The following is a 21,546-nucleotide window of genomic DNA, read 5'->3' as shown; positions in this document are numbered from 1 at the left end:
GTCCCCTGTGGTTTAAATGTAGTGGCTGATCTGTGTATAGTCTCACCCTGAGCAGAATAAAGGAGTTGTATGAATGAATGTAGGTGAATGAAGGAGTAAATATTACCATTTTCAAATTCTAAATGTTGACATACACTTACCGGACACTTTAACAGGATCACCTTTACACCTGCTCATTCATGCAATTAACCAATCATGTAACAGCAACGCAGTGCATAAGAACATGTAGATACAGGTCAAGAGCTTGTCATGTTCACATCAAACATCAGAACTGGTTTAAAAATTTTTGATAAACAGCAGAACATGTCGTGTTCACCGAAACTGTGCAGATTGGGAAAATATTTGCAGTTTCAGTTTAGTTGGTGTTTTTTTTTTTCCTGTGAAAGACCCTAGACACTGTTGTGCGTGAAAATCCCAAGAGCTCAGCTGTTTCTGAAATCCTCAAACCAACAGTAATGCAACACTGAAATTCACTGAAATCACATTTATTTTTTTTCATAAGTTTGACGTGAGCATTAACCTAAGCTCATGACCTGTATCTGCATGATTTTACGCACTGTGCTACTGCCACATAATCGGCAGATTGGATAATTGCGTGAGCGAGCAGGGGTACAGGTGTTCCTATTAAAGTGGCTGGTGTTTGCATGTGAGCATTTACTGAAATGGCCATTATTTAATGACTGGCACGTAGCGGAGATTAGTTTGGCTTTTCTCGGAGGTGTCATCCACTGCCACACAGCTGGCTTTATCCATATTAATCCCGAGCTGATGAACTCCACACGCTCGACTGGACAGATTCACCACGTCCGGCGGTATAAGGACGGAGTGTTTGACATTTCAGATGAGGAACAGTATTTAACAAATACAGATCTTCATCAGAGGTTTAAGCGTATGCAAATTGTTCAGGTTTTGACTCTTTCACCCTGTAGAAAAACGTATTCCTCTCGGATTTAGCCTTTTAGTGACCCAAAATCCAGAGCGATACATTTATGCGGTGTAGTTTCTTGCAGCTTCTAGTTATAATGACTTTTAGCTATAACGCGCCGCAGATGGGAATACAGGGTTAGTTCAAGTGCCATAATATGCAAATAAAACAAATAGTTGTTTTTTTTTGTTGTTGTTGTTGTTGTTTTTTAAAGCAGTAGTATTGATTCAATATAAAGTGCTATGGCTTTACGACTGCCATGCTTGATGTATCACAAGCATCTTCCTGTAACTTTCATTTCTGTTTATCAAATAAGTATTTACCAAACGAAGCGGTACATTTGAAGGTTGTGCCGTCAGAGTGCTGGCTTAAGTTCCGTTTTTGCGTTGTGATATTATAACCTAAAAGGCACTGCATTAAGAGTCACTGATGGGAGCCGTCTTTAGGTGGCAGGGGAGGCTGTAGGGTTGTCTGGTCAAATCTAGCTCCAGGTGCTATCATTTATTCCCGCTATCATTTATTCTCGCCTTCTCCGTTCTGTGTATTCTAATATCAAGGTCAGCTCCCGTTTGTCGCTGTCCCGGGTACATGAGCCCATGCCAGGAATGAGGAAATATTACATCCTGGGTCAAAAGGAACCAAACTAAATTTGGTGTTTCACCTTGCAGTGTTATAAAGACACTTTAGAAGACACTTGTTTAATCAGGGATGTTGTGGTGGCTTAGTGGTTAGCACGTTCGCCTCGCACGTCCAGGGTTGGTGGTGTGATTTCCGCCGTGGCCCTGTGTGTGTGGAGTTCGTATGTTCTTCTCGTGCTGCGGGGGTTTCTTCCGGGTACTCCGGTTTTTCTCCTCGAGTCCAAAGACATGCATGGTAGGCTGATTGGCGTGTCCAAAGTGTCCGTAGTGTGTGAATGTGTATGTGGTGGATGGATTGGCAACCTAGTGCCCCATGCTCCCTAGGATAGGCGCCATGTTTCCCCGTGACCCTGTAGGATAAGCGGTATAGAAAATGGCTGGATGGATCTTGCAGTGTTCTAGTCACTTCATATTTTAATCAGGGGGGTTGCGGTGACGTAATGGTTAGCAGGGTTGGGGGTTCGATTCCTGTCTCCGCCCTGTGTGCGCAGAGTTCACATGTTCACCCCGTGCTTTCGGGGTTTCCTCCGGGTACTCCGGTTTCCTCCCCCAGTTCAAAGACATGTGCTGTAGGCTGATTGGCGTGTCTAAATTGTGCGATTGTGTTTGTAAGATCGTGCCCTGCGATAGCTTGGCACCCCATCCAGTGCCCCTCCCCTGCACCCCTCTGCCACCCAGTCGGGGAGAGATTTCAACACGATCTAGAATGTATTAACACACGAGCACGCATAATGCTTTGGTTTTTACCATTTGTTTTTCTTGTTCGAGCAGCAGGAGGCACAAAAGTGGCAACTCATTCATCCGGTACCACCGAGACTCTTCGGCTCTGGTGACGCATCATTTCACGCTAAACTGAAGTGTTATTTCCTGCTGCTGTATTCTTGTAGTTCTGCTATTAAAGTTGTGTGGCTTAGTGCTTTTATAATATCAGACTTCTCAAGCCTCAGATGGAGAGAACGCTGCCTGGGTGTTGGGGCTTTTTTTTTCTTTTTTTTCTTTCTTCTCCCCCTGCTGCAAATCCACGCTTCAGTGCTTTTGAGCAGAGGGTTTACGTTTGGCCTTTGGAGACTCCTGAAATGTGGCCTTTTTCTTTTGAAGTGAAAGTTGCGGTGCAAAATAAGCAAACCGACTGGTTTCTCGGCAGCGGTCAGTGCGATCAATTTTTTCCGTGGACGGAACAGCGGTGGAGGGCTGGTTTGAGCCCCGCCGTGTCCTTCAGCAATCACAGAAGGGATCATCAGGCAGAGAAGTGATTTCCTGCTCCTCGCTTTGTAAAGTGCACCAGTGAAAATCAACACTATCCTGTTCCCTCATGTGCGCAAGTTTCTCCAGAGCCAGATGTTTGATTCTGTTTAATAGACCAGCCCCAGACTACGACTGCTCTCCTTCGGTGCGACTCACGTATCGATGGACACATTGTTTGACAGTGCCTTTTTTCATCAAGGTTATAAGAGAAGTGTTTACTTGGCACCGTGTTAGCCTGGATTTAATAAGAACTGACATCGTGCTCGTATCGAAAGCACTGAAATCCTAAAAGCAGCACTGACCCTCCTACAAAAAAAAAAAAAACACGTTCCACCTGTATTTTATTTTGACCTTCATATCACCAGAAAGAACAAGCTTGACATTAGAAGATGACAAAATGAGAGAGAATAATAATATCAGGAGAACTTTCTTTTTTTTTTGGAACCTTTGCAAGTGCATGGAATGTTTATTGTAAAGAATAAAAAGTAGCTGTTCCTTTTTAATTAATGTGTGTGAGAATCAGGAAACATGTGCTACTTGGTTCGAATGAAAATCTGCAGCCACACAGACCACTGGTGAATAAAGTGTACATATATATTTAATCATCACCAAGTTATATATTTTCTGTGTGTGTGTGTGTGTGTGTGTGTGTGTGGAAAAACCTGATGTGTTTCTCTCGGTGGAGATTCATTTCAGTGTGGGCAAATATTAAATTCCCATCTGTAATCAGCTGGCAGTAGAAAATCTGGAAACAAAAAAAGCTGGAGCAGGTTGTTTTTTTACGTTCATGCTTGTGGGAGCTCGAGGACATTTACTGTACGAGGCTCATGGGACGATGAAAGGCCACGGGCTACAACATTAGCACTACATCGAACATAGCAAGGTGCTCACGTCGCGTTGTATTTAGTGCGTTCGTTCATCTTGGAGTCCTCGTGTAGTGCCTTAAAACGCGCAGCGTTATTCGACGTCTTGACGTAATTTCCACTGAAACAGGAAGTCGGGGCGGGACATATGGAGTAGCTCCTCCCTGTTTTTACATAGCCAATAGCGTTTAGCTTATCTCACAGCCCGGGCTAACCCATACTTGACAGTTAGTACTATGGATTTTTAAAATGTCGGGGGCGGGACACTTCAGATTCTAGAGAGCGTTTGATTGGACAGAAAATCTGATGAGAATCTGAAGTGCAGAATGATGTCATCGAAATCCTTTCCGATGGTAGAGAGAGAGGGTAAATTTTGAATGCATGGATCTTCTACATTTTCTGAATTTTGTTATTGGTTTGGAGCGCACGAGCTTATAGAGAACCTTAAGGCCAGCATATTCATACTAAAAGCCAGGAAACTTCGATTTGGATTGCATGGGGACTTGAAGTAAATGCTTTATCCTGGTCAGGGTCACTGTGATTGAAATGACTACATTTTGGAAAATAGACCCAACACAGGTCATTAGAAATTATTGCATGGACGTACAAGGCAATATTCTACATGGGGGAGCGGACGGGATTGGTGAGAATTCCTTCGGGAGTGAGTGGGAGTGCGAAACAGCCCGTATACACGTTCTGCTACTTCTACTGGGCTGAAGAACAAAGTCAGTAGTCATGTTCAGCATGCATTAAGAGCCTATGAATGAACTGTCCCACTGAAATTCTGCTGTTATAGCAATTCAATTCAAGTGCACCTATTATGCTTTTTCAGATATTACCTTTCATGTAGTGTGTTATATATGTCGTTGTTTGTGAATGTAAAACGTCTGCAAAGTTTCAAAAATCAACGCGCACGACAAACGGGGGTATCGACTCTTAAAAGAAGGAACCGAGTCTGAACAGCTGAAACGAGTCGTTAGTGATTCCAGACTTTACTTCCTGTACTAACCTACGCAGGTTTGTAACAAGAAACCCCGCCTCTGGTTTTCACTGGCTGCTCGCTGACAGCGTGTACTTCGACCCGCCCTCAAACACTACAGTTGAGGATGCGTCCTGAAAGAGTTAGGTTCACGTCGAGAAGACGACGTTTTCTGTGCTTCGAAAGCAAAACCACTCTGCACGGACTCCCAAATGATGAGGATGTAAAGCGTCAGGGGTTAGAGTTCATTTTTAAAACGATACCGCAGCAGTTCAACTCCGACCTTCGTTTGTGTTCGACCGCTTCTCGAATCTAGCTGAAGTCGACGCGGGATTTGCGAAACGGTTATTCATTAAAGACGGGGCCGTACCCACTTTATCCGGACCATCTTGCGCCACTGGATCGAAACCTGTAAGTATGATTAATTATTTATGTTTATATTTTCTACCGAGTGTTCTAAATGCGTAGCTTTGTGTTGTATTTGCGTTTCTAACTGCACTAACTCACGCCATTGTCAAACTACATACAAACTTACCACTGAGAAACGTCCTGTTCACGTCACGCTCGCGATGGTGGTTCGGGTCGATCTTCCGACGTATCGCTATCGGACTCGGGCTCAAATGAAAACTGACGACGTTGTTACTGAGCTGAAATTCAGATACGGTCGTGGGCGTTTCCTTCCCGACACGCGCTGTAAGCGGTAGACCAATCACAACAGACTGGCACATCCGACCAATCAGAGCAGAGTAGGCTCTCTGAAAGGAGGAGTTTAGAACGAACGGATCCTTGAGCGAGTCGTTCGTGACACTGAGGAAAAGAGGTGATGCTGCAGTGTAAATGATGAGAAAATGAAAGTGTTTTTTGACCTCGGATGCATGTAAACCTATCGTATGAGACCTCTAAAACAAAATCAGGCACGTTTATATACAGCATAATAGGTGCACTTTAAAAACAACAACAACAATGTAACACTAATGTGATCGCAAAATACACATTCTATATACTATATACAAGATGTAAGCATTGCCTTATTTTACAATCATGGTCAGGCTCTGAGCTTATTGGCCAAATGAACATCAGGCATGCAGTGTGTGTCTAGCAGCATTTAGGTAAAAAATTCCTGAAGAACTTCCTGAACTCTGTGTTGAAGACGGTATAGATGATGGGGTTGACGGCACTGTTAACGTAACCCAACCACGTCACGATGCTAATGAGACTGCTGGGAATGTCGCAGTCCTCGCACAGAGCGCGCATCATGTGCACCACGAAGAACGGAGTCCAGCAGAACAGGAAGGCACCTGGAAAGAAAAAAGCACACAGTACGTCAGCTCAACGTCCACGTGATCACGTGTGGTGTTAAATACACGGCGACTCGACGCACTCAAGGGCAGGTGGAACGCTTTACTCGTGAAACAGCTCGAGTCGTTTCACTTTCACGTACTAGTTACAAATCATCTCTAAGAGGTGATCAGGCTGGAAAATAAGCCTGCAGGCTGGCAGAATTGATTCGTATTCTTTCAGAGCAGTTCTTAGTAAGAGGGGAGTGGCTGACGGTGACTCATCTGTCCTCAGTTTATGAATTATGGACCAGCTCTCTGTCACTGTCCCTGCTGTCAGCTGCTGAAGACCATCATCAGTCCATCACAAGGGACAGGTTGAAGTGAAGGGGGTGGAGGGACGAGTCAGGAGAAGAGAGAAGGAGCAGCAGGAGCACCGCTATACATACTATAATGAGGAATGTATTTAAAATAATAATAATAATAATAATAATAAAAAATGCAATACTTTTGACTTTCTGTTCAAAAGTATACTTTCTAACTGAGGCTGAACTTGTTTTAAGAGAGCTTGTCCGAGGCACCTCACGTCCTCTATCTCACAGACTAAAGACGTTCAGGAGTATAGATACAGCAGGACTTGCTAATATAGTACCCTGCTGTGTTTAAGCATGTGTTTTAACACTTCTGGATAAGAGTGTGTGTGTGTGTGTGTGTGTGTGTGTGTGTGTGTGTGTGCAAAATGCTGTAAATGTGAGTGTCCTAGCTCCATATGGCTGCGTTCAGCCTAGGACAAAGGTTATGTCATAATAGGATTAGAGGATTTAACTAGCATGATTAGCCAGCATGGCTCAGAAGAGTCACTCAGTTTCGCTGCATGTGGGGCTTGTATTTCCATTCAGAAACTCCAGACAAGCTTAAAATCAATGATGATGTAAAAGTTCTGCTCTATTTTGTGACATTTCCCCCAACATTTCGTGATTTGCTGATCATTTGTTATACTGGGTAATGTTCCAAAATAATCAACCTGAGCAATATTGTCATATTCCATACGGGACACGTCTGCTTAGGTAGACAGAGATTTGGGGCTTATTTTTGAACACATCTGATGGCAGCATGTTTCCTTCTCAGCAAAGGAAAATGCAACTATTCTGGTCACTGGAAACGAGTTCCATTAAAAAGAACACGTTTACACAACGTCTCGGTCATTTGAGTCATTTCGACTTTATCTAGGCTGAGAAACCAGTCAGCCTTCGCACAGTAATACACGTCATATGATGACACTGAGGAAAGTAAAATGTAGGCCTGTGACGATAATTACCTCATCGACTCATCGTGCGATATACAGACGTCATTTATCGCTGACCTCGATATCGCCCGTTCTGTCCTCTCGTCGGCTCTGGGGCTGTCACATTCAGATCTGAACTTCAAAGGTTTGTCAAATTTAACATTAAAAACGCGCATTCGGACGCAAAAACGGTGCGCATTGAGACATTTAAGATGGGTAACAGAAACTAGCACACGGATTTTAATTAAAATATACTGTTGACGGGGGGGACACGATACGCAAGATATTATCGATGCAGTCACAATGCTTCCTGAAGAAGAAAAATCTAGAAAGAATAGCTCTAGTGTTTGAAATAATCCAGTCGTAGTCAGTAATGTCGGGGGATTGAGCCGCTTAAGCTGCGTGAGCTGAAGCTGAAGAGTGAATGGACACGGGTAAACTGAAGCGCTTTACTAGCGGGTTAATGATCTCGCCCGAACGCATCCTATACACACGTGAGATCAATCAGACGTTTACACACAACATAAACATAATATTACAGCTCGTCAAATAAAATGCTGACTGATAGTGCGAGTGAAATTGACTCAAATTAATGAATAGGACTAAATCTAAAGGATGTTTTTTCGACGTAACAAGTCTATCTGAATATTCTTAAGAGTTAAAAGTTCGTCGCGATTTGAAACTTGCGTTGTTATGCTGTTCTGTTATCATTTCATCACTGCCATAAAACGGTCTTAAAATGACAATAATATCGTTCATCGCAATTATTTCCGAGACAATATATCATCCGACAACAGTAGCTATCGTGACAGACCTAGTCAAATGCGAAGATTGTATACTCTATGGCCAAAAGTTTCTGGACACCTGGCAATCACACCCATACGTGCGCCTTCTCCAAACTTTTGCCACAAAGTTAGAAGCACTCAATTGTAAAGAATGTCTTTGTATGCAGACTGCACCCCAGGCCTCCTACAGGTACACATATAGGCATGACGGTTAGCTGTGCAGAAACTTTTGGCTATACACTGCCAGCACTGCTCAGCTACCACTGTTGGGCCCTTGAGCAAGGCCCTTAACCCTCAACTCCTCAGCTGTATAAATGAGATAAATGTAAGTCGCTCTGGATAAGGGCGTCTGCCAAAATTCCATAAATGTGAATGTCAATGTAAATATCGCCCTTCTTAATATACACAAAGTTTTCTATAGCCATGCTTCTCAATCACTCTTAATGATCACGGCCAGTAAGTTAGATGTGTTAAAGCGCAGTTTCTCAAGCACTAGAATCGAGGTGCAACAGGGATACTGAAAACTTGTGACGTCTGTGGTGTTCATCCATCAGTACAGATGCACAGATGTGCAGACTCGGCTCACTAAAGCTGTCCTCACGTACCAAGACACTTTGTGTCGTTTTTGTCCCGTTTTCTTTTTGTTTTTTTTCAGTGTTGAGAGAACAGTGAAGACGTACTCACCCACCACGACAGGAAGCACCCTCATGGCCTTCCTCTCCCTCCCGTTAATCTTCGCCCTCTTCTTCTCCTGGCTCTGATCTTGGTTGTAACCACTATCAGAGAAGGTCAGCGAAGGTACAGGCCCATTCTTACATTCTATCGTATAAGGACTGTCCGGATCAGGATCCTGGTCCATCTCTTTCAGATTAATGTCTGTAAAGTCATTCTCTATGACTGGGGGAAGAGGTGGTGGTAGAGCAGCCAGTGGTGGTAGAGATGCAGGTGGCTCTTCAAGTTTCTGACAGGCCTGCATGCTGCTCTTCAGCTTGGATTTCCTCGCCTCCTCCCATCTCCTGAGGCCCTGAAATATTCCACAATACAGCAGCAGCATGATGGGGCAGGGCACGAAGAATGAGCAGACAGAGGAATAGACCACGTAGTTGTTGTCCTCCAGCTTGCACTCGCTGTGGTCCCGATTTGGCACGTCGTTGATGCCGAACAGCACGGGCGAGGCCACGGCTAGTGCCAGGATCCACGTGGCGGACAGCAGGACGATCTGCCGCTGGTCCACATGTTTGCGGTTGTAATTGAGTGGGACGGACACAGCAATAAACCTGCAGTGATCCAAACAGAGATGCTATTAGGAGCGGTTCCAGTTCTATTTGTGTACACATTTCCGAAGGATAAACTCTCGCAAATTCCCTGAATAAAAGGACTTCATTTCAGTGCTTTGGTTCTTCTTGACCTGTGCGCGCTATTCATCTTGCGCACCGCTCTCTGAGCAAACGGTCAAATGTTATTAACTCCGCAGCACTCCTCAATCAGCAGACCAATGTCAATGAGAGTGTAAAGGAGACATCCACAGGTAACCTCTGCATGCTGCTAGTGAATGTCTGTCACTCTGAAAACACATTAATTCGCTCTCTATGTTTTGTTGTTCGTGCCTTGGGGTCATACTTACGTCCTTCATATGCCTGCACCTGTATGATTGAAATTACTGTGCCAGGTGAAACTTTACAAATTCATCCTCTCTCTCTCTCACTCTCTCTCTCTCTCTCAAGCCTACCTGTCAATGCTAATTGCACAAAGGTTGAATATGGAGGCAGTACACAGCATCACATCCATGGTCATCAGGCCATCACACACGGTCATGTTCAGGGACCAAACTCCATCCTGGAACTGAAACACAGAAGAGCAATGAGTCTCTCTCTCTCTTTCTCTCTCTCTCTCTCTCTATCTATCTGTCTCTCTCCTGCTTCTATTATGTTCATGTTGATGCACTCCCTCTTTTTGTACGTCACCCCACCCTTAACCCTTTCACCTCTCCCTTGCTGGCAGACAGCAAAAAGGCTGTGTCTGAAATTGTCATATTATACTTATTAGGTATTTTGTGTCCTTATCCCAAGCTAACCAGACACACACACACACACACACACACACACACTATGTCTATGTGAAACTGATGTGCTATTCTGGGTCTGACACACACACACACACACACACACACCCCAGTGTCAAGGGGGGGGGGGGGTTGTTAAAAACACTCAGATAAGAGGGTTTAATGGCATTTTAATGATGAGGAATGGAGAGACTCAATTGTTTTATTTGTAATAGCTCCTTTCTTATGCCAATGACCCATATTTGCCCTACAAGTGGAATGCATGAGCTCCTGGCAACAGAGTGTGGAGTATGATAATGAGGAAACGCTGTCGGACTGCACAGTAAGGATGTCGTGCAAGACCTTGACCAGAAGTAACCAGGTAACCTAGTACTCCCTCTTCCAGCTTTTTTGAGCAAAGTGGAGTAGTGTCAAATATAAGGACTCAACGTCCATGGACTGTGGTATTTTCTGTTCTTACTTACAAGTCTGTCCTGCTTGACTCTGCACTCAAACTCTGCCATGTCGCACACAGTGTCTATTGTGCACTGGGGACTGTACTGGCTGCACACTGGTGGGAAAGAGAAGCGAGGTGGCACAGATGCACTCTGCAGGAGGTGTCGCTCCTGTCAGACATGCCAAGCGAACCCAAGCCCCAACTTTTGATCAATGGATAATTGGATTTCAGCTCAGAAGCATACATGAAATTCTGGTGACGAGCAAGAAATGTGCACAACTGACTATTACACCCATATGTGGTTCTTCCCCAAACGACTGGAAGCATACAATTATCTAGAATGTCTTTGTATGCTGTAACATTACAATTTGGAACTAAGAGGCCCAAACCTGTTCCAGCATGACAACGCCCCTGTGCACAAAGCGAGCTCCGTGAAGACGTGGGCTGCGTCCGAAATCACATACTGTGACATATTGTGACACCTACTGCGTTCGATTCAGTACCTACTGCTCGGCCGTTGCTCAGTATAAGTGGTAAGCATGAATACAATCCAGACGTACTACTGTACATCCGCCATGCTGGCACTGTCATACAACCTACAACTTCAAAATAGCTGACACGCCATTTTTGAGCCTGACAGCTCTTCCGTGCCTTATGGGATAGACCGGTATCCGGTATGGGATAGACCGGGATAGACCGGTATCCTTTAGCATACTGCTTTTCGCTTACTATATAGTAGGGTAGTATTGGGGCAGTGGTGGATCAGTGGATAAAGGCTCTGGGTTACTGATCAGAAGGTCAGGAGTTCAAGTCCCAGCACTTACAAGCTACCACTGTTGGGCCCTTGAGCAAGGCCCTTAACCCTCAAACTATAAATGAGATAAATGGAAGTCGCTCTGGATAAGGGCGTCTGCCAAAATTCCATAAATGTAAAATGTAGGGATATTCGGACACAGCCATGGTTTGTCAAGGTTGGCGTGGAAGAATCTGACCTCAGCCCCACTGAACACCTTTGGGATGAACCGAAACGCCGACTGCACCCCATCCAACATCAGTACCTGACCTCACTAATGCTCTTGCATCTGAATGATCACAAATCCCCACAGCCACGCTCCAAACTCTAGTGGAAAGCCTTCCCAGAAGACTGGAGGTTATTATCACAGGAGCGAGGGAACTAGATCTGGAATGGGATGTTCAACAAGCACATACGAGTGTGACGGTCAGATGTTTGGCCATACAGATGTTTGTACATTAAGGTTGGAGAAAGTGACTGAGTAGAAACAGATGCATGGTAAATGCCGGGGTTCTTGCACTTACCTCTGCGTATACAAACAGGGGTAGAACCAGCACTGCCAGGAGCAGGTCCGCCACGGCTAAACTTACTATGAAGTAATTGGTGGTAGTTTTTAAAGCCTTTTCTCTGTACACGCTGAGGCACACGAGCAGGTTCCCGCAGATAATCACGACGATGAGTAATATCCCGAATATGAGTGCGGGAAAGTTGTAGTTCGTGGCGGAGAGCTGTGCGGTCTGGTTGGTAGAAGCAGTGAGGTTGGTGGGCATTTCTGTAGAAATCCGGTGCCTCTCCTCAGCGCCACGCGCGTCCCCGCTTCAGCACGAGCCCCCACCCCGGGGGCAGCTTCGCCTGAGGGCTGCCCTCTCATCCACCGGCCGTCTGAAGCAGTCTCCGTCTGACAACACTTTCCTCTTTGCCATTATCCGAACCACTGTGTTACCCTCTCTGCCTTTCACACACACTCACACTCACACACGCGCACACACCGAGCTGTCTCCTGCGCTCGAGCCTGGTGCGCGTGACGTTCCTTTAAGCGCATTAACGCGCGCGCCTTACGCATAAACACAATCGCCAAACCTGCGTGTTATACCATCTAACACGACTCAACACTCCACACTCAACTTTTCTGCTAATCACCAGAGTTGCTCACACTCTGTTCTGCGTGGATGTGCGGTGCAGGATCGGCTCACACACCGCGACATGCGGCTCCATGGTGCTGGTGTGGTGGGGTTGGGGGGGGGGGTTGAGAGGGGTAGGTGTGGGGGGTGGTGGGGGGGTGCTGAGTGCTGACTGAGTGCTGCTTCCTCCTCAGGAGCTGTTCAGCACTTCTGCTGGTTTAGTCCTTGTTAACCATGCTCATTAGAACAGAATTTCTTTGTGTTGTTTTCTATAAGTTGTATGGTTTGTATGTTTTACTTGGATGGATCTTTTTTATTATTATTTAATTAATTAATTTGTTAAAAAAATTTTTTTAGAAGTCTATTGAAAGAATTACACAAATGACACAAATACCTCCTTTAATATTCAGAATTCGGGCTTTAGGATGCAGTTAATAAATAAGCCAAAATAAAATTGTTTTTTTAGGCAAATGTTTTTATGCCCGTTATCCCTAACAGAAAAAAATCACGAGTGAAAGTAAATGAGTCAAGTAGGGAAATAAATCACATATACAAAGAAATGAATGGTGTGACAAAAAGAATCATGTGACGATCAATGAAAACAAATGCAGAATACAGAAAAATTAATGAATCATTTCAAAAATCACGTGAAACTAATGAATCATAAAAATAAATTAAAAAAATTAATCATGTAAAAAAAAATCATGGGAAATGATATGACTCATAAAAAATCGCGTGTGAAAATAAATAAATAGCTAAAAAAAACGTGTAAATAAATGAAATGTAAAAAAAACCACACCTGAAAATAGGCTTCATGAATCATGTTAAAAAAAAAAAAAATCATGTGAAAATAAAAGAATCGTGACCAAAACAAGAAAATATTTTAATCATGTCAAAGATCACGTGAAAGTAATGAATTATAAAAATCATATGTGAAAATTAATGAACAGTAAAAAAAAATAACACATGAAAATAAATGAATAATTGAAAAGCATGGAAAATAAATGAATCATAAAAATCGTGTGGGGAAAAATAAATCATGTAAAAATTTTGTGTAAATAAATGAATCGTAAAAAACGTGTAAATTAAAAAACACCTGAAAATACACGAATCGTAAAAAAAAAATCATGTGAAAATAAATGAATTGTAAAAAAATCACTTGAAAAAGAATTTAATCATGTAAAAAATCATAGAGGAAAATAAATGAATCATTTAAAAACCCGAAAAATAAATGAATCATAAAAAGCATGTGGGAAAAATGAAACGTAAAAAATCATGTGAAAATAAATTAATAAAAAAAAATCGCATGTGAAAATAAATGAATCATAAAGAAGTGAAAATAAATAAACTGTAAAAAAAACTGAAAATACATGAATCATGTAAAAAAAATCGTAAAAAATCACTTGAAAAGAATTTAATCATGTCAAAAATCATAGAGGAAAATAATGAATCATAAAAAAACACAAAAAATAAATGAATCGTTAAAAAACGTGTAAATAAATGAACTGTAAAAAAAAAACCACCTGAAAATAGGCTTCATGAATCATGTAAAAAAAAAAAAAATCATGTGAAAATAAAAGAATCGTGACCAAAACACAAAAATAAATTAATCATGTCAAAGATCACGTGAAACTAATAAATCATAAAAATCATATGTGAAAATAAATGAACAGTAAAAAAAAATAACACATGGAAATAAATGAATAATTGAAAAGCATGGAAAATAAATGAATCATAAAAATCGTGTGGGGAAAAATAAATCATGTAAAAAATTTGTGTAAATAAATGAACTATTTAAAAACACCTGAAAATACATGAATCGTAAAAAAAAAAAAAAAAAAAAAAAAAAAAACTTGTGAAAATGAATGAATCGTAAACAATAATGACCTGAAAAGTATTTAATCATGTGAAAAATCATAGCGGAAAATAAATGAATCATTAAAAAACACAAAAAATAAATTAATCATAAAAAGCATGTGGGAAAAATGAATCATGTAAAAAAATCATGTGAAAATAAATGAATCGTTAAAAAAACGTGCAAATAAATGAACTGTAAAAAAAAAAAAAAAACACCTGAAAATACACGAATCATGTAAAAAAAAATAATCGTAAAAAAAAATCACGTGAAAAGAATTTAATCATGTCAAAAATCGTTGGGGAAAATAATGAATCATAAAAAAAAAATCAGATGAGATCATATTAAAAATAAATGTATCATGGAAAAAATAATACAATCGTGATAAAAATCACATGAAATTAATGAATCAAGTGGGGAAAAATCGTGTGTGATCACGTGACCATGTTTTTGGAGACGGGGATTTGGAGAGATTAGTGGATGGAACTCATGTGACTCTTTCAAGGACTAAATGTGGGGGAAGTTAGCAAGAATGACTAACTTTGCTTAAAGTGACTAATAATCAGCTGCCTTTTTATTCCGTCTCCGGTGTTTTGGTTCTGACTACAAAACCTCTAGTTCCAATCAGCCTGACAGTGTCTTTTATTAAACTCTACCTGCACATGTTTGACTGTCATGTGATAAGAGTTTATGCTTGTCTTTCATTCCTTGCAGCCAATTTTTTTTTTGGCATGTTTGTAGCTCGATGGACCCAATTTAATAACAAAGACATTCCTCTGAGATGCTTGAAGAGTTTTTTCCGCCTCAGGCAATAGCTATTTTTTAATAGGTTAACCTTTTTTAATTAACCTATCCTTTTCTGCTATCCATGTTTTTTTGTTGTTTCTATTTTGACAGGTGATTAAAGGAGATTGGCTGGCTATCTCGTATTTATTTCCCATTAGAATATGAAGTGATCAGTTATTCCTTGATCTTATATGGTGAAATCACTCAAGTCTCATATAAGATTGTAAATGTCACCTCTGTCAGTGATAAATGCTAACGTACTTCTGTAATTTTATCCATTAGCACAGGTTGCAGAAGTGCACAAATACTCATCAGAGAAATACTTGAGTAGAAGTATAGCTTCGAATTCATTACTCGAGTTTAAGTACAAAATGACAACCACTTGAAATTAGGTACTGATTTTGGCAAGTGACAATAAATCAGTGCCACTGAATCATAGAAAATATGAACTAAAACTAGCTAATGACATCTTTAATCTCTTAAACCTAGCCAGAATGATGATAACTCTGATTATACAAATGAGCTTAGAGGAAATTACCTAGCTATTCGTGCTGAAAAGTTTGTTAATGACGTATTTGTAGCATTGTGTTTGCATGAATGTTTCCAGTCAATCACCTGTGAAATTGAGAAAGTGATCAATAAATACATGAAGGGATAATACACATCCCTTTACCTCAGTGGAAAAAAAAAATAATCATGGTTCAAAGTATTTAAATTAAGGGCAGAGTTTCCACTTAAGTAAAACATTTCACTTTTACACATCAATATAATGTCCATGTTACTACAATAAATTAAGTTTGTAAATGTATGCATTTCTGCATGAATGCATTTTAATAGGTTTAAACAAACAAAAAAAACATTATTTACCTATTTCCATGTCTGGTTGTTAGTACACCAGTGGTTTCTTTCTATGTCAGGACATTCCAAATCGTCGTATTGGCTGTGCTCAATGTTTCTGCAATGCCTCGGATTGATTTCCCCTCTTTTCTCAGCTTCAAAATGGCTTGCGTTTCTCCCGTAGACAGCTCTCTGTTCTTCATGTCGGTTTATCCTTTTTAACAACAAATGCAGTCTTCACAGGTGAAACCTAAGGCTCAAACCAAGAGTAGACATTCAGAGCTATTCATTGTTTAAACAATCAATTTAACAGGGCACACCTAGGTAACAAGGAACACCTGTCAGTTACATGTTCCAGTATTTTTGATCACTTGAAAAATGGGTGAGTTCAAACAAAAGTTGCCACGCTCCAGTTTGTTGAGCGCATCTAGATGTAAATATGAGAAAATGAAAGCTGAAATTCTGATCTGTCGTTTCAAGAAATCACCTTTTCCAACCTCAGGCCCAAGGTTTTAATAGTTAGTTCTCATTATAGATCAGGAAAAGCGCTACTTTATTTCAACCCCTTCACAGTCAGTTTGTATTTTACAGATTGATCATTTTAATAGATCACTGATTAAAATCTGTTAGTATTACTTTGTTTGGATGTCCCAGATGAACAGATTAAGCATTATAATCTGAAAAAAAGAAATAATAATCAATGGCATTTCTCTTCTAAATATGTTTTGTGCTTTTGGTATAATACTAGCCCACTCATTTTCTATATAAATGTGCCGTAATGCCACACATGCATAATAATTTGAAGTATAATATGAGGTACTTTTCCATATGGCTACCTCTCTGTGTGCACCAAAACCACCTCTGGTGTTTATTGCCAAAAAGCTCTGTTTTGGTTTCATCTGACCATAGAACCCGATCCCATTTGAAGGTCCAGTAGTGTCTGGCAAACTGAAGATGGTTGAGTTTGTTTTTGGATGAGAGTAGAGGCTTTTTTCTTGAAGCCCTTCCAAACACCTTGTGGTGATGTAGGTGAATTCGGATTGTAGTTTTGGAGATTTTCTGACCCCGAGACGCAACTAACTTCTGCAATTCTCCAGCTGTGATCCTTGGAGATTTTTTGGCCACTCGAACCATCCTCTTCACAGTGCATTGAGACGATATAGACACACATCCAATTCCAGGTTGATTCATAACATTTCCAGTTGACTGGAACGTCTTAATTATTGCCCTGATGGTGGAAATGGGCATTTTCAATGCTTGTGCTATTTTCTTATAGCCACTTCTCATTTTGTGAAGCTCAACAACCTTCTGCCACACATCACAGCTATATTCCTTGGTCTTACCCATCGTTATGAATGACTAAGGGAATTTTGCCTATGTGTTACCTCATATTTATACCCCTGTGAAACAGGAAGTCATGGTTGAATAATTCCCTGTTCCTAATCACCCAGATGTACTAAAAAAAATGTAAAATATCAGTGGGAATATACTTCAAATCTATTTTTCTCATATGAATTCATAGGGGTGCCAATAATTGTCGCACACCTATATTAAACAAATATATATTTTTTGGATAAACCTGTGTTTTGTTGGCAATTGTTTGATATCCATGAGAGCAGAGTATTGTTGTGAATTTTTGAACAAAATGTCAGAAGGTTAAACAATAAAGACAATTTTTCACAGCTTTCTTTGCTCATATTTACTAAGGGTGCCAATATTAGCGGAGAGCACTGTGTGTGTGTGTGTGTGTGTGTGTGTGTGTGTGTGTGTGTGTGTGTGTGTGTGTAGTATATTTAGTGTTGTCTAATCCATTGGAGTTTCTATTTTTAGGATTTTTAGTCAATCGCTTGCGGCGGTCTGATGTGAAAAATGCAACTGCGAAGTATGAAACTTATAATTAGTTATAGGTTATAGTTAGTTATAATGAACCCTTCTGCCACAAGTTCATCCATGATTAATTAAAGCTTTAAATGTGTGAGAGGCTGATGTGTGTCTCTCACCACACATCAGGGAAACAATGCTCTGTGTGTTTGCGCTTAATCAACCAGTTGATCAAAACAAATTAGTGCCGCTTTCACTTGATGCATTTGGAAAGGCCAAAGAAAGGCCAGAGAATGCATCTGTCTAAACGTTTAACATCTGTGGATAAATTAGAAATATAAAATAGATAAATAAACGTGTCCGTGCTGTTCACGATTGGCCATAAACTGAATAAATAAAAATGAAAGTGAGCTGCACTGCATAAAATGACAGCAAGAATATAGTTCAACTGATCTAATATTTACCGTGATAAGATTACAGTAAACCAGATATACTGTAAGAGTATTAAACCTAATTGTAACCATTTGGACTAACCTTGAAACTTGAACTGGTCTTGTTCTATTGGGAGATAATTTTGCTAAATTTTAGTTTTATTTCTAGAAAGAAGCAAAATTATCTGCCAAGAAAGCTGCAAAATCTAAAGCTTGAAATTAGAAACAAAAATTCTAGAAATAAGTTTAATAATCTTATATTTGGTTTATTGAAATCTTATAGTGCGCATGATGGCTTAGCACGTCCGCCTCATACCTCCAGGGTCGGGGGTTTGATTCTCACAGCTGCCCTGTATGTGCCGAGTCGCATGTTCTCCCCGTGTTGCGGGGGTTTCCTCCGGGTACTCCGGTTTCCTCCACCAGTCCAAAGACATGCATGGTAGCCTGATTGGCGTGTCCAAAGTGTCCGTAGTGTATGAACGAGTGTGTGAGTGTGTATGTGATTGTGCCCTGCAATGAATGGATTGGCACCCCGTCCAGGGTGTACCCCGCCTTGTGTCCGATGCTCCCTGGGATAGGCTCCAGGTTCCCCGTGACCCTATAGAATAAGCGGTATAGAAAATGGATGGATGGATGCAGTCTTATAATAGGAATTTCTAGAAAACTGTTACTGCATTTCAAGATATTTACACTTTCTAATATTGCCTAAAATAGATTATTGGATTGTGATTTGCTGTTGTTCATGGTGCTTTCAGTTGTGTCATGAACAAATACAAATAATGTACTGAATAACTTAAAAAGGTACAGAAGTAGCAGTGAATCTGTGGAGAAAACGACATTTGGGGGCTTTTTGTGAATCACCTGCTGTAAATGAGCTTCGGTGGCAGTTTTCAAGATTCATATTTATAATTCATATATATCATCATATCTCAACACACCACAACCTTAAGCACAAAAGATTTCCACCATCAATAAAACCACTGTCAATATTATGGTTGTGAAGCTGTATCTAAGAGCTGCTGCTTTTTTATTTAATTTTGTGATGCTTTTACTGATCTTTTCAACACACTTAGTAATAATGACTGTATTAGATACATTTGTAAAAGAGTATTGATTAATAATCTCTCTATTCCATATCACCCAGAAGAGGATGGGTTCCTTTTTGAGTTTAGTTCCTCTCAATGTTTCTCCCTCATGTCTTCTCAGGGAGTTTTCCCTTGCCACTGTCACCTCTGATTTTCTCATTAGGGATCTAAATCTACATCTAGATTTCTCTAAAGCAGCTTTGTGACAATGTTTACTGTTAAAAGAGCTATACAACAAACACTGGATTGAAGTCTGTGTTTAGCTAGGCAGGCATTGTAAGAGGATTCTGATCATGGAGGACACCGCTAACTGCCACCGTGTGCATTTAATTATACTATTGGCGTTGTTTAATGTCGACAGTAAGAGATGTATGGTGTATTTATTGTGGAAAGATGCCGCTCGGTTGTCTGACAGCATTATTCCGTCCTTCAGTCACTTAGAGTTAGAGTGAAGTGTGACATATGATGTGAGCAAGTCCTAACTTACTTTAATAACACATCTGAACAAGGCACATCACTGTACCATCTGCCATCCCAGATGACTGTGTAGTGGGCAATCTTATCCGGAAAGGACGCAGGTTTTCATTCCAACCGAGCAGAAGCCACACCTGAATCTATTGAAAGTCAAGATCAACTGATTAAACAGGTGGAATCAGGTGTGCCTCCTGATTGGTTGGAATGAAAACCTGCACCCACACCCGCCCTTTCCGGATAAGATTGCCCACCCCTGGTGTAGAACTATAGGTACTACAGTAAGTTAACTTTGGCATAACAGAGATCTTTTCCCAATGTTACTAAAAGCCAGTTTGACCTGAAATTCCTTGAATGACATTTGATGAGGTTCCTATAAATAATCAGAAAGGAAAAGCTTAAGACCGACGTGGATTCGTGAAGGATTACAATCGAAATGCTTTTTATTTATTTATTTTTAAATGTATATTTCTACTTGTTATATATTCTCGGACTGTTCCAGTTTTTAGAAATAATAGTAGCTGGTCAAAAGTGGCCACCAACCTCTTAAAAACAAACAAACAAACAAACAAACAAACAAACGAAAAAAACAGCTCAAGATGTATGTACAAAATTATATCCGCACTCAGTACTCTTGTTTTATAGCAGCAATAGCATACAGATTGTTATTCTAGTGTTATTATTTAATGAATAGTTTTGTCCAGGGTTCCTTTATAGATATAAAATATACAGAACGTACCATTTCTAAAATTGTCATACCCGCCGTCCTCCTCCTGATGATATTTCACTGTGTCACAGAGAGCCTCAGAGCAACACTGTATATGATGTATAAGCTGACATGAGCTGCTGTGGGTGGTGCTGGTGCTGCAGTTAAGACGCAAAAAGAGAAAAGACACAAAATGGGTATGAGATCAGCAGATGTTACAGTGGCAAAATGCATGTGCATTGACCAGTGGCATGCTATTTCATTTAAGCACGTATATAAGGTCTACCATAGAGAACTATTGGATATTTGCAACAACAATTTATGACCTTCTGTGCATATAATAAAATGTAAACAAGCTAAACAGAAAATAAACGTGACCGTACATATAATTCATTTAAATGAATGTGGGTTTTTTTTTTGCTCGTGCCACTCACTTTGGCAGGTTCATAATATTTGCCTGAAGCTATAATAAGATTTAAACTCAGAGCAGAGAACTTTGGTATGAGCTCAAACTCTCAGAGACAGAAGGATTTCAAAGAGTCATGCAGTGACTCTTTCACATCGTTGTATTTTCATAGGCTTTGGTTGATGTGCTGTGCCATGGTGTTTAAAGCCCCAAGGCAGGATCTAATCAATCCATGTTCGTGAAGTGAAACAAGTTTAGCAAAGTAATCATACACACTGTCTGACGCAGTCTACCCGGGATACCAACAAACCCAGAGAATGAAAAGAGTCACAAAGACAGAAATATCTTCTAAGATCAAGCCTGGTTGAATCGCTGTAAAGGGAAGCTGAGCAGTGTTGAATTGGGAACTTGAAATTCTGAAGAGCAAGACACAGCCCTGACCAAAGGAGTAATCTGACACCTATGCTGAACTATTCAGCCTCCGTTCTGAATTTTGCAGCAAATTTGAACTTTGGTTCATACTGGTCTTTGCTTTTGTCCTCGTTTCCTAGTGTTTCAATCCTGCTTTCGTCCTCGTTTCCCGGTGTTTCGATCCCGCTTCCGTCCTCGTTTCCCGCTGTTTGGATCCCGCTTCCGTCCTCGTTTCCCGCTGTTTCGATCCCGCTTCTGTCCTCGTTTCCCGCTGTTTCGATCCCGCTTCCGTCCTCGTTTCCCGGTGTTTGGATCCCACTTCCGTCCT

General features: G+C 40.8%; 1 protein-coding gene across 1 annotated transcript; it reads right to left on the bottom strand.

Moving 5' to 3' along the window:
- Window positions 1–5,595: 5,595 nt before the first annotated feature.
- Window positions 5,596–12,468, bottom strand: drd4a (dopamine receptor D4a). The gene is made up of 4 exons (XM_053642371.1): window positions 11,813–12,468; window positions 9,727–9,839; window positions 8,682–9,274; window positions 5,596–5,948 (listed from the first exon to the last, which is right to left on the bottom strand). Exons 1-4 carry the CDS (start codon window positions 12,056–12,058, stop codon window positions 5,746–5,748), a joined length of 1,155 nt encoding a protein of 384 aa, XP_053498346.1. The 5' UTR covers window positions 12,059–12,468; the 3' UTR covers window positions 5,596–5,745.
- Window positions 12,469–21,546: the final 9,078 nt, after the last annotated feature.

The sequence above is a fragment of the Ictalurus furcatus genome, chromosome 14 (assembly GCF_023375685.1).
Source record: "Ictalurus furcatus strain D&B chromosome 14, Billie_1.0, whole genome shotgun sequence".
In the NCBI taxonomy this organism is placed as follows: Eukaryota; Metazoa; Chordata; class Actinopteri; order Siluriformes; family Ictaluridae; genus Ictalurus; species Ictalurus furcatus.
The sequence above is the reverse complement of the archived record's forward strand: the minus strand, read 5'-3'. Positions and strand labels throughout refer to the sequence as shown.

What these genes read in the sequence shown, in the direction of transcription:
- drd4a (XM_053642371.1), bottom strand. Translation starts at nt 12,058, where the DNA reads ATGCCCACCAACCTCACTGCTTCTACCAACCAGACCGCACAGCTCTCC. An exon ending in CCCTGTTTGTATACGCAGAG is followed by an intron (nt 9,840 to 11,812) that starts GTAAGTGCAAGA and finishes TCTGTGTTTCAG; the next exon opens with TTCCAGGATGGAGTTTGGTC. An exon ending in GGTGCTTCCTGTCGTGGTGG is followed by an intron (nt 5,949 to 8,681) that starts GTGAGTACGTCT and finishes TTTTCTTTCCAG; the next exon opens with GTGCCTTCCTGTTCTGCTGG.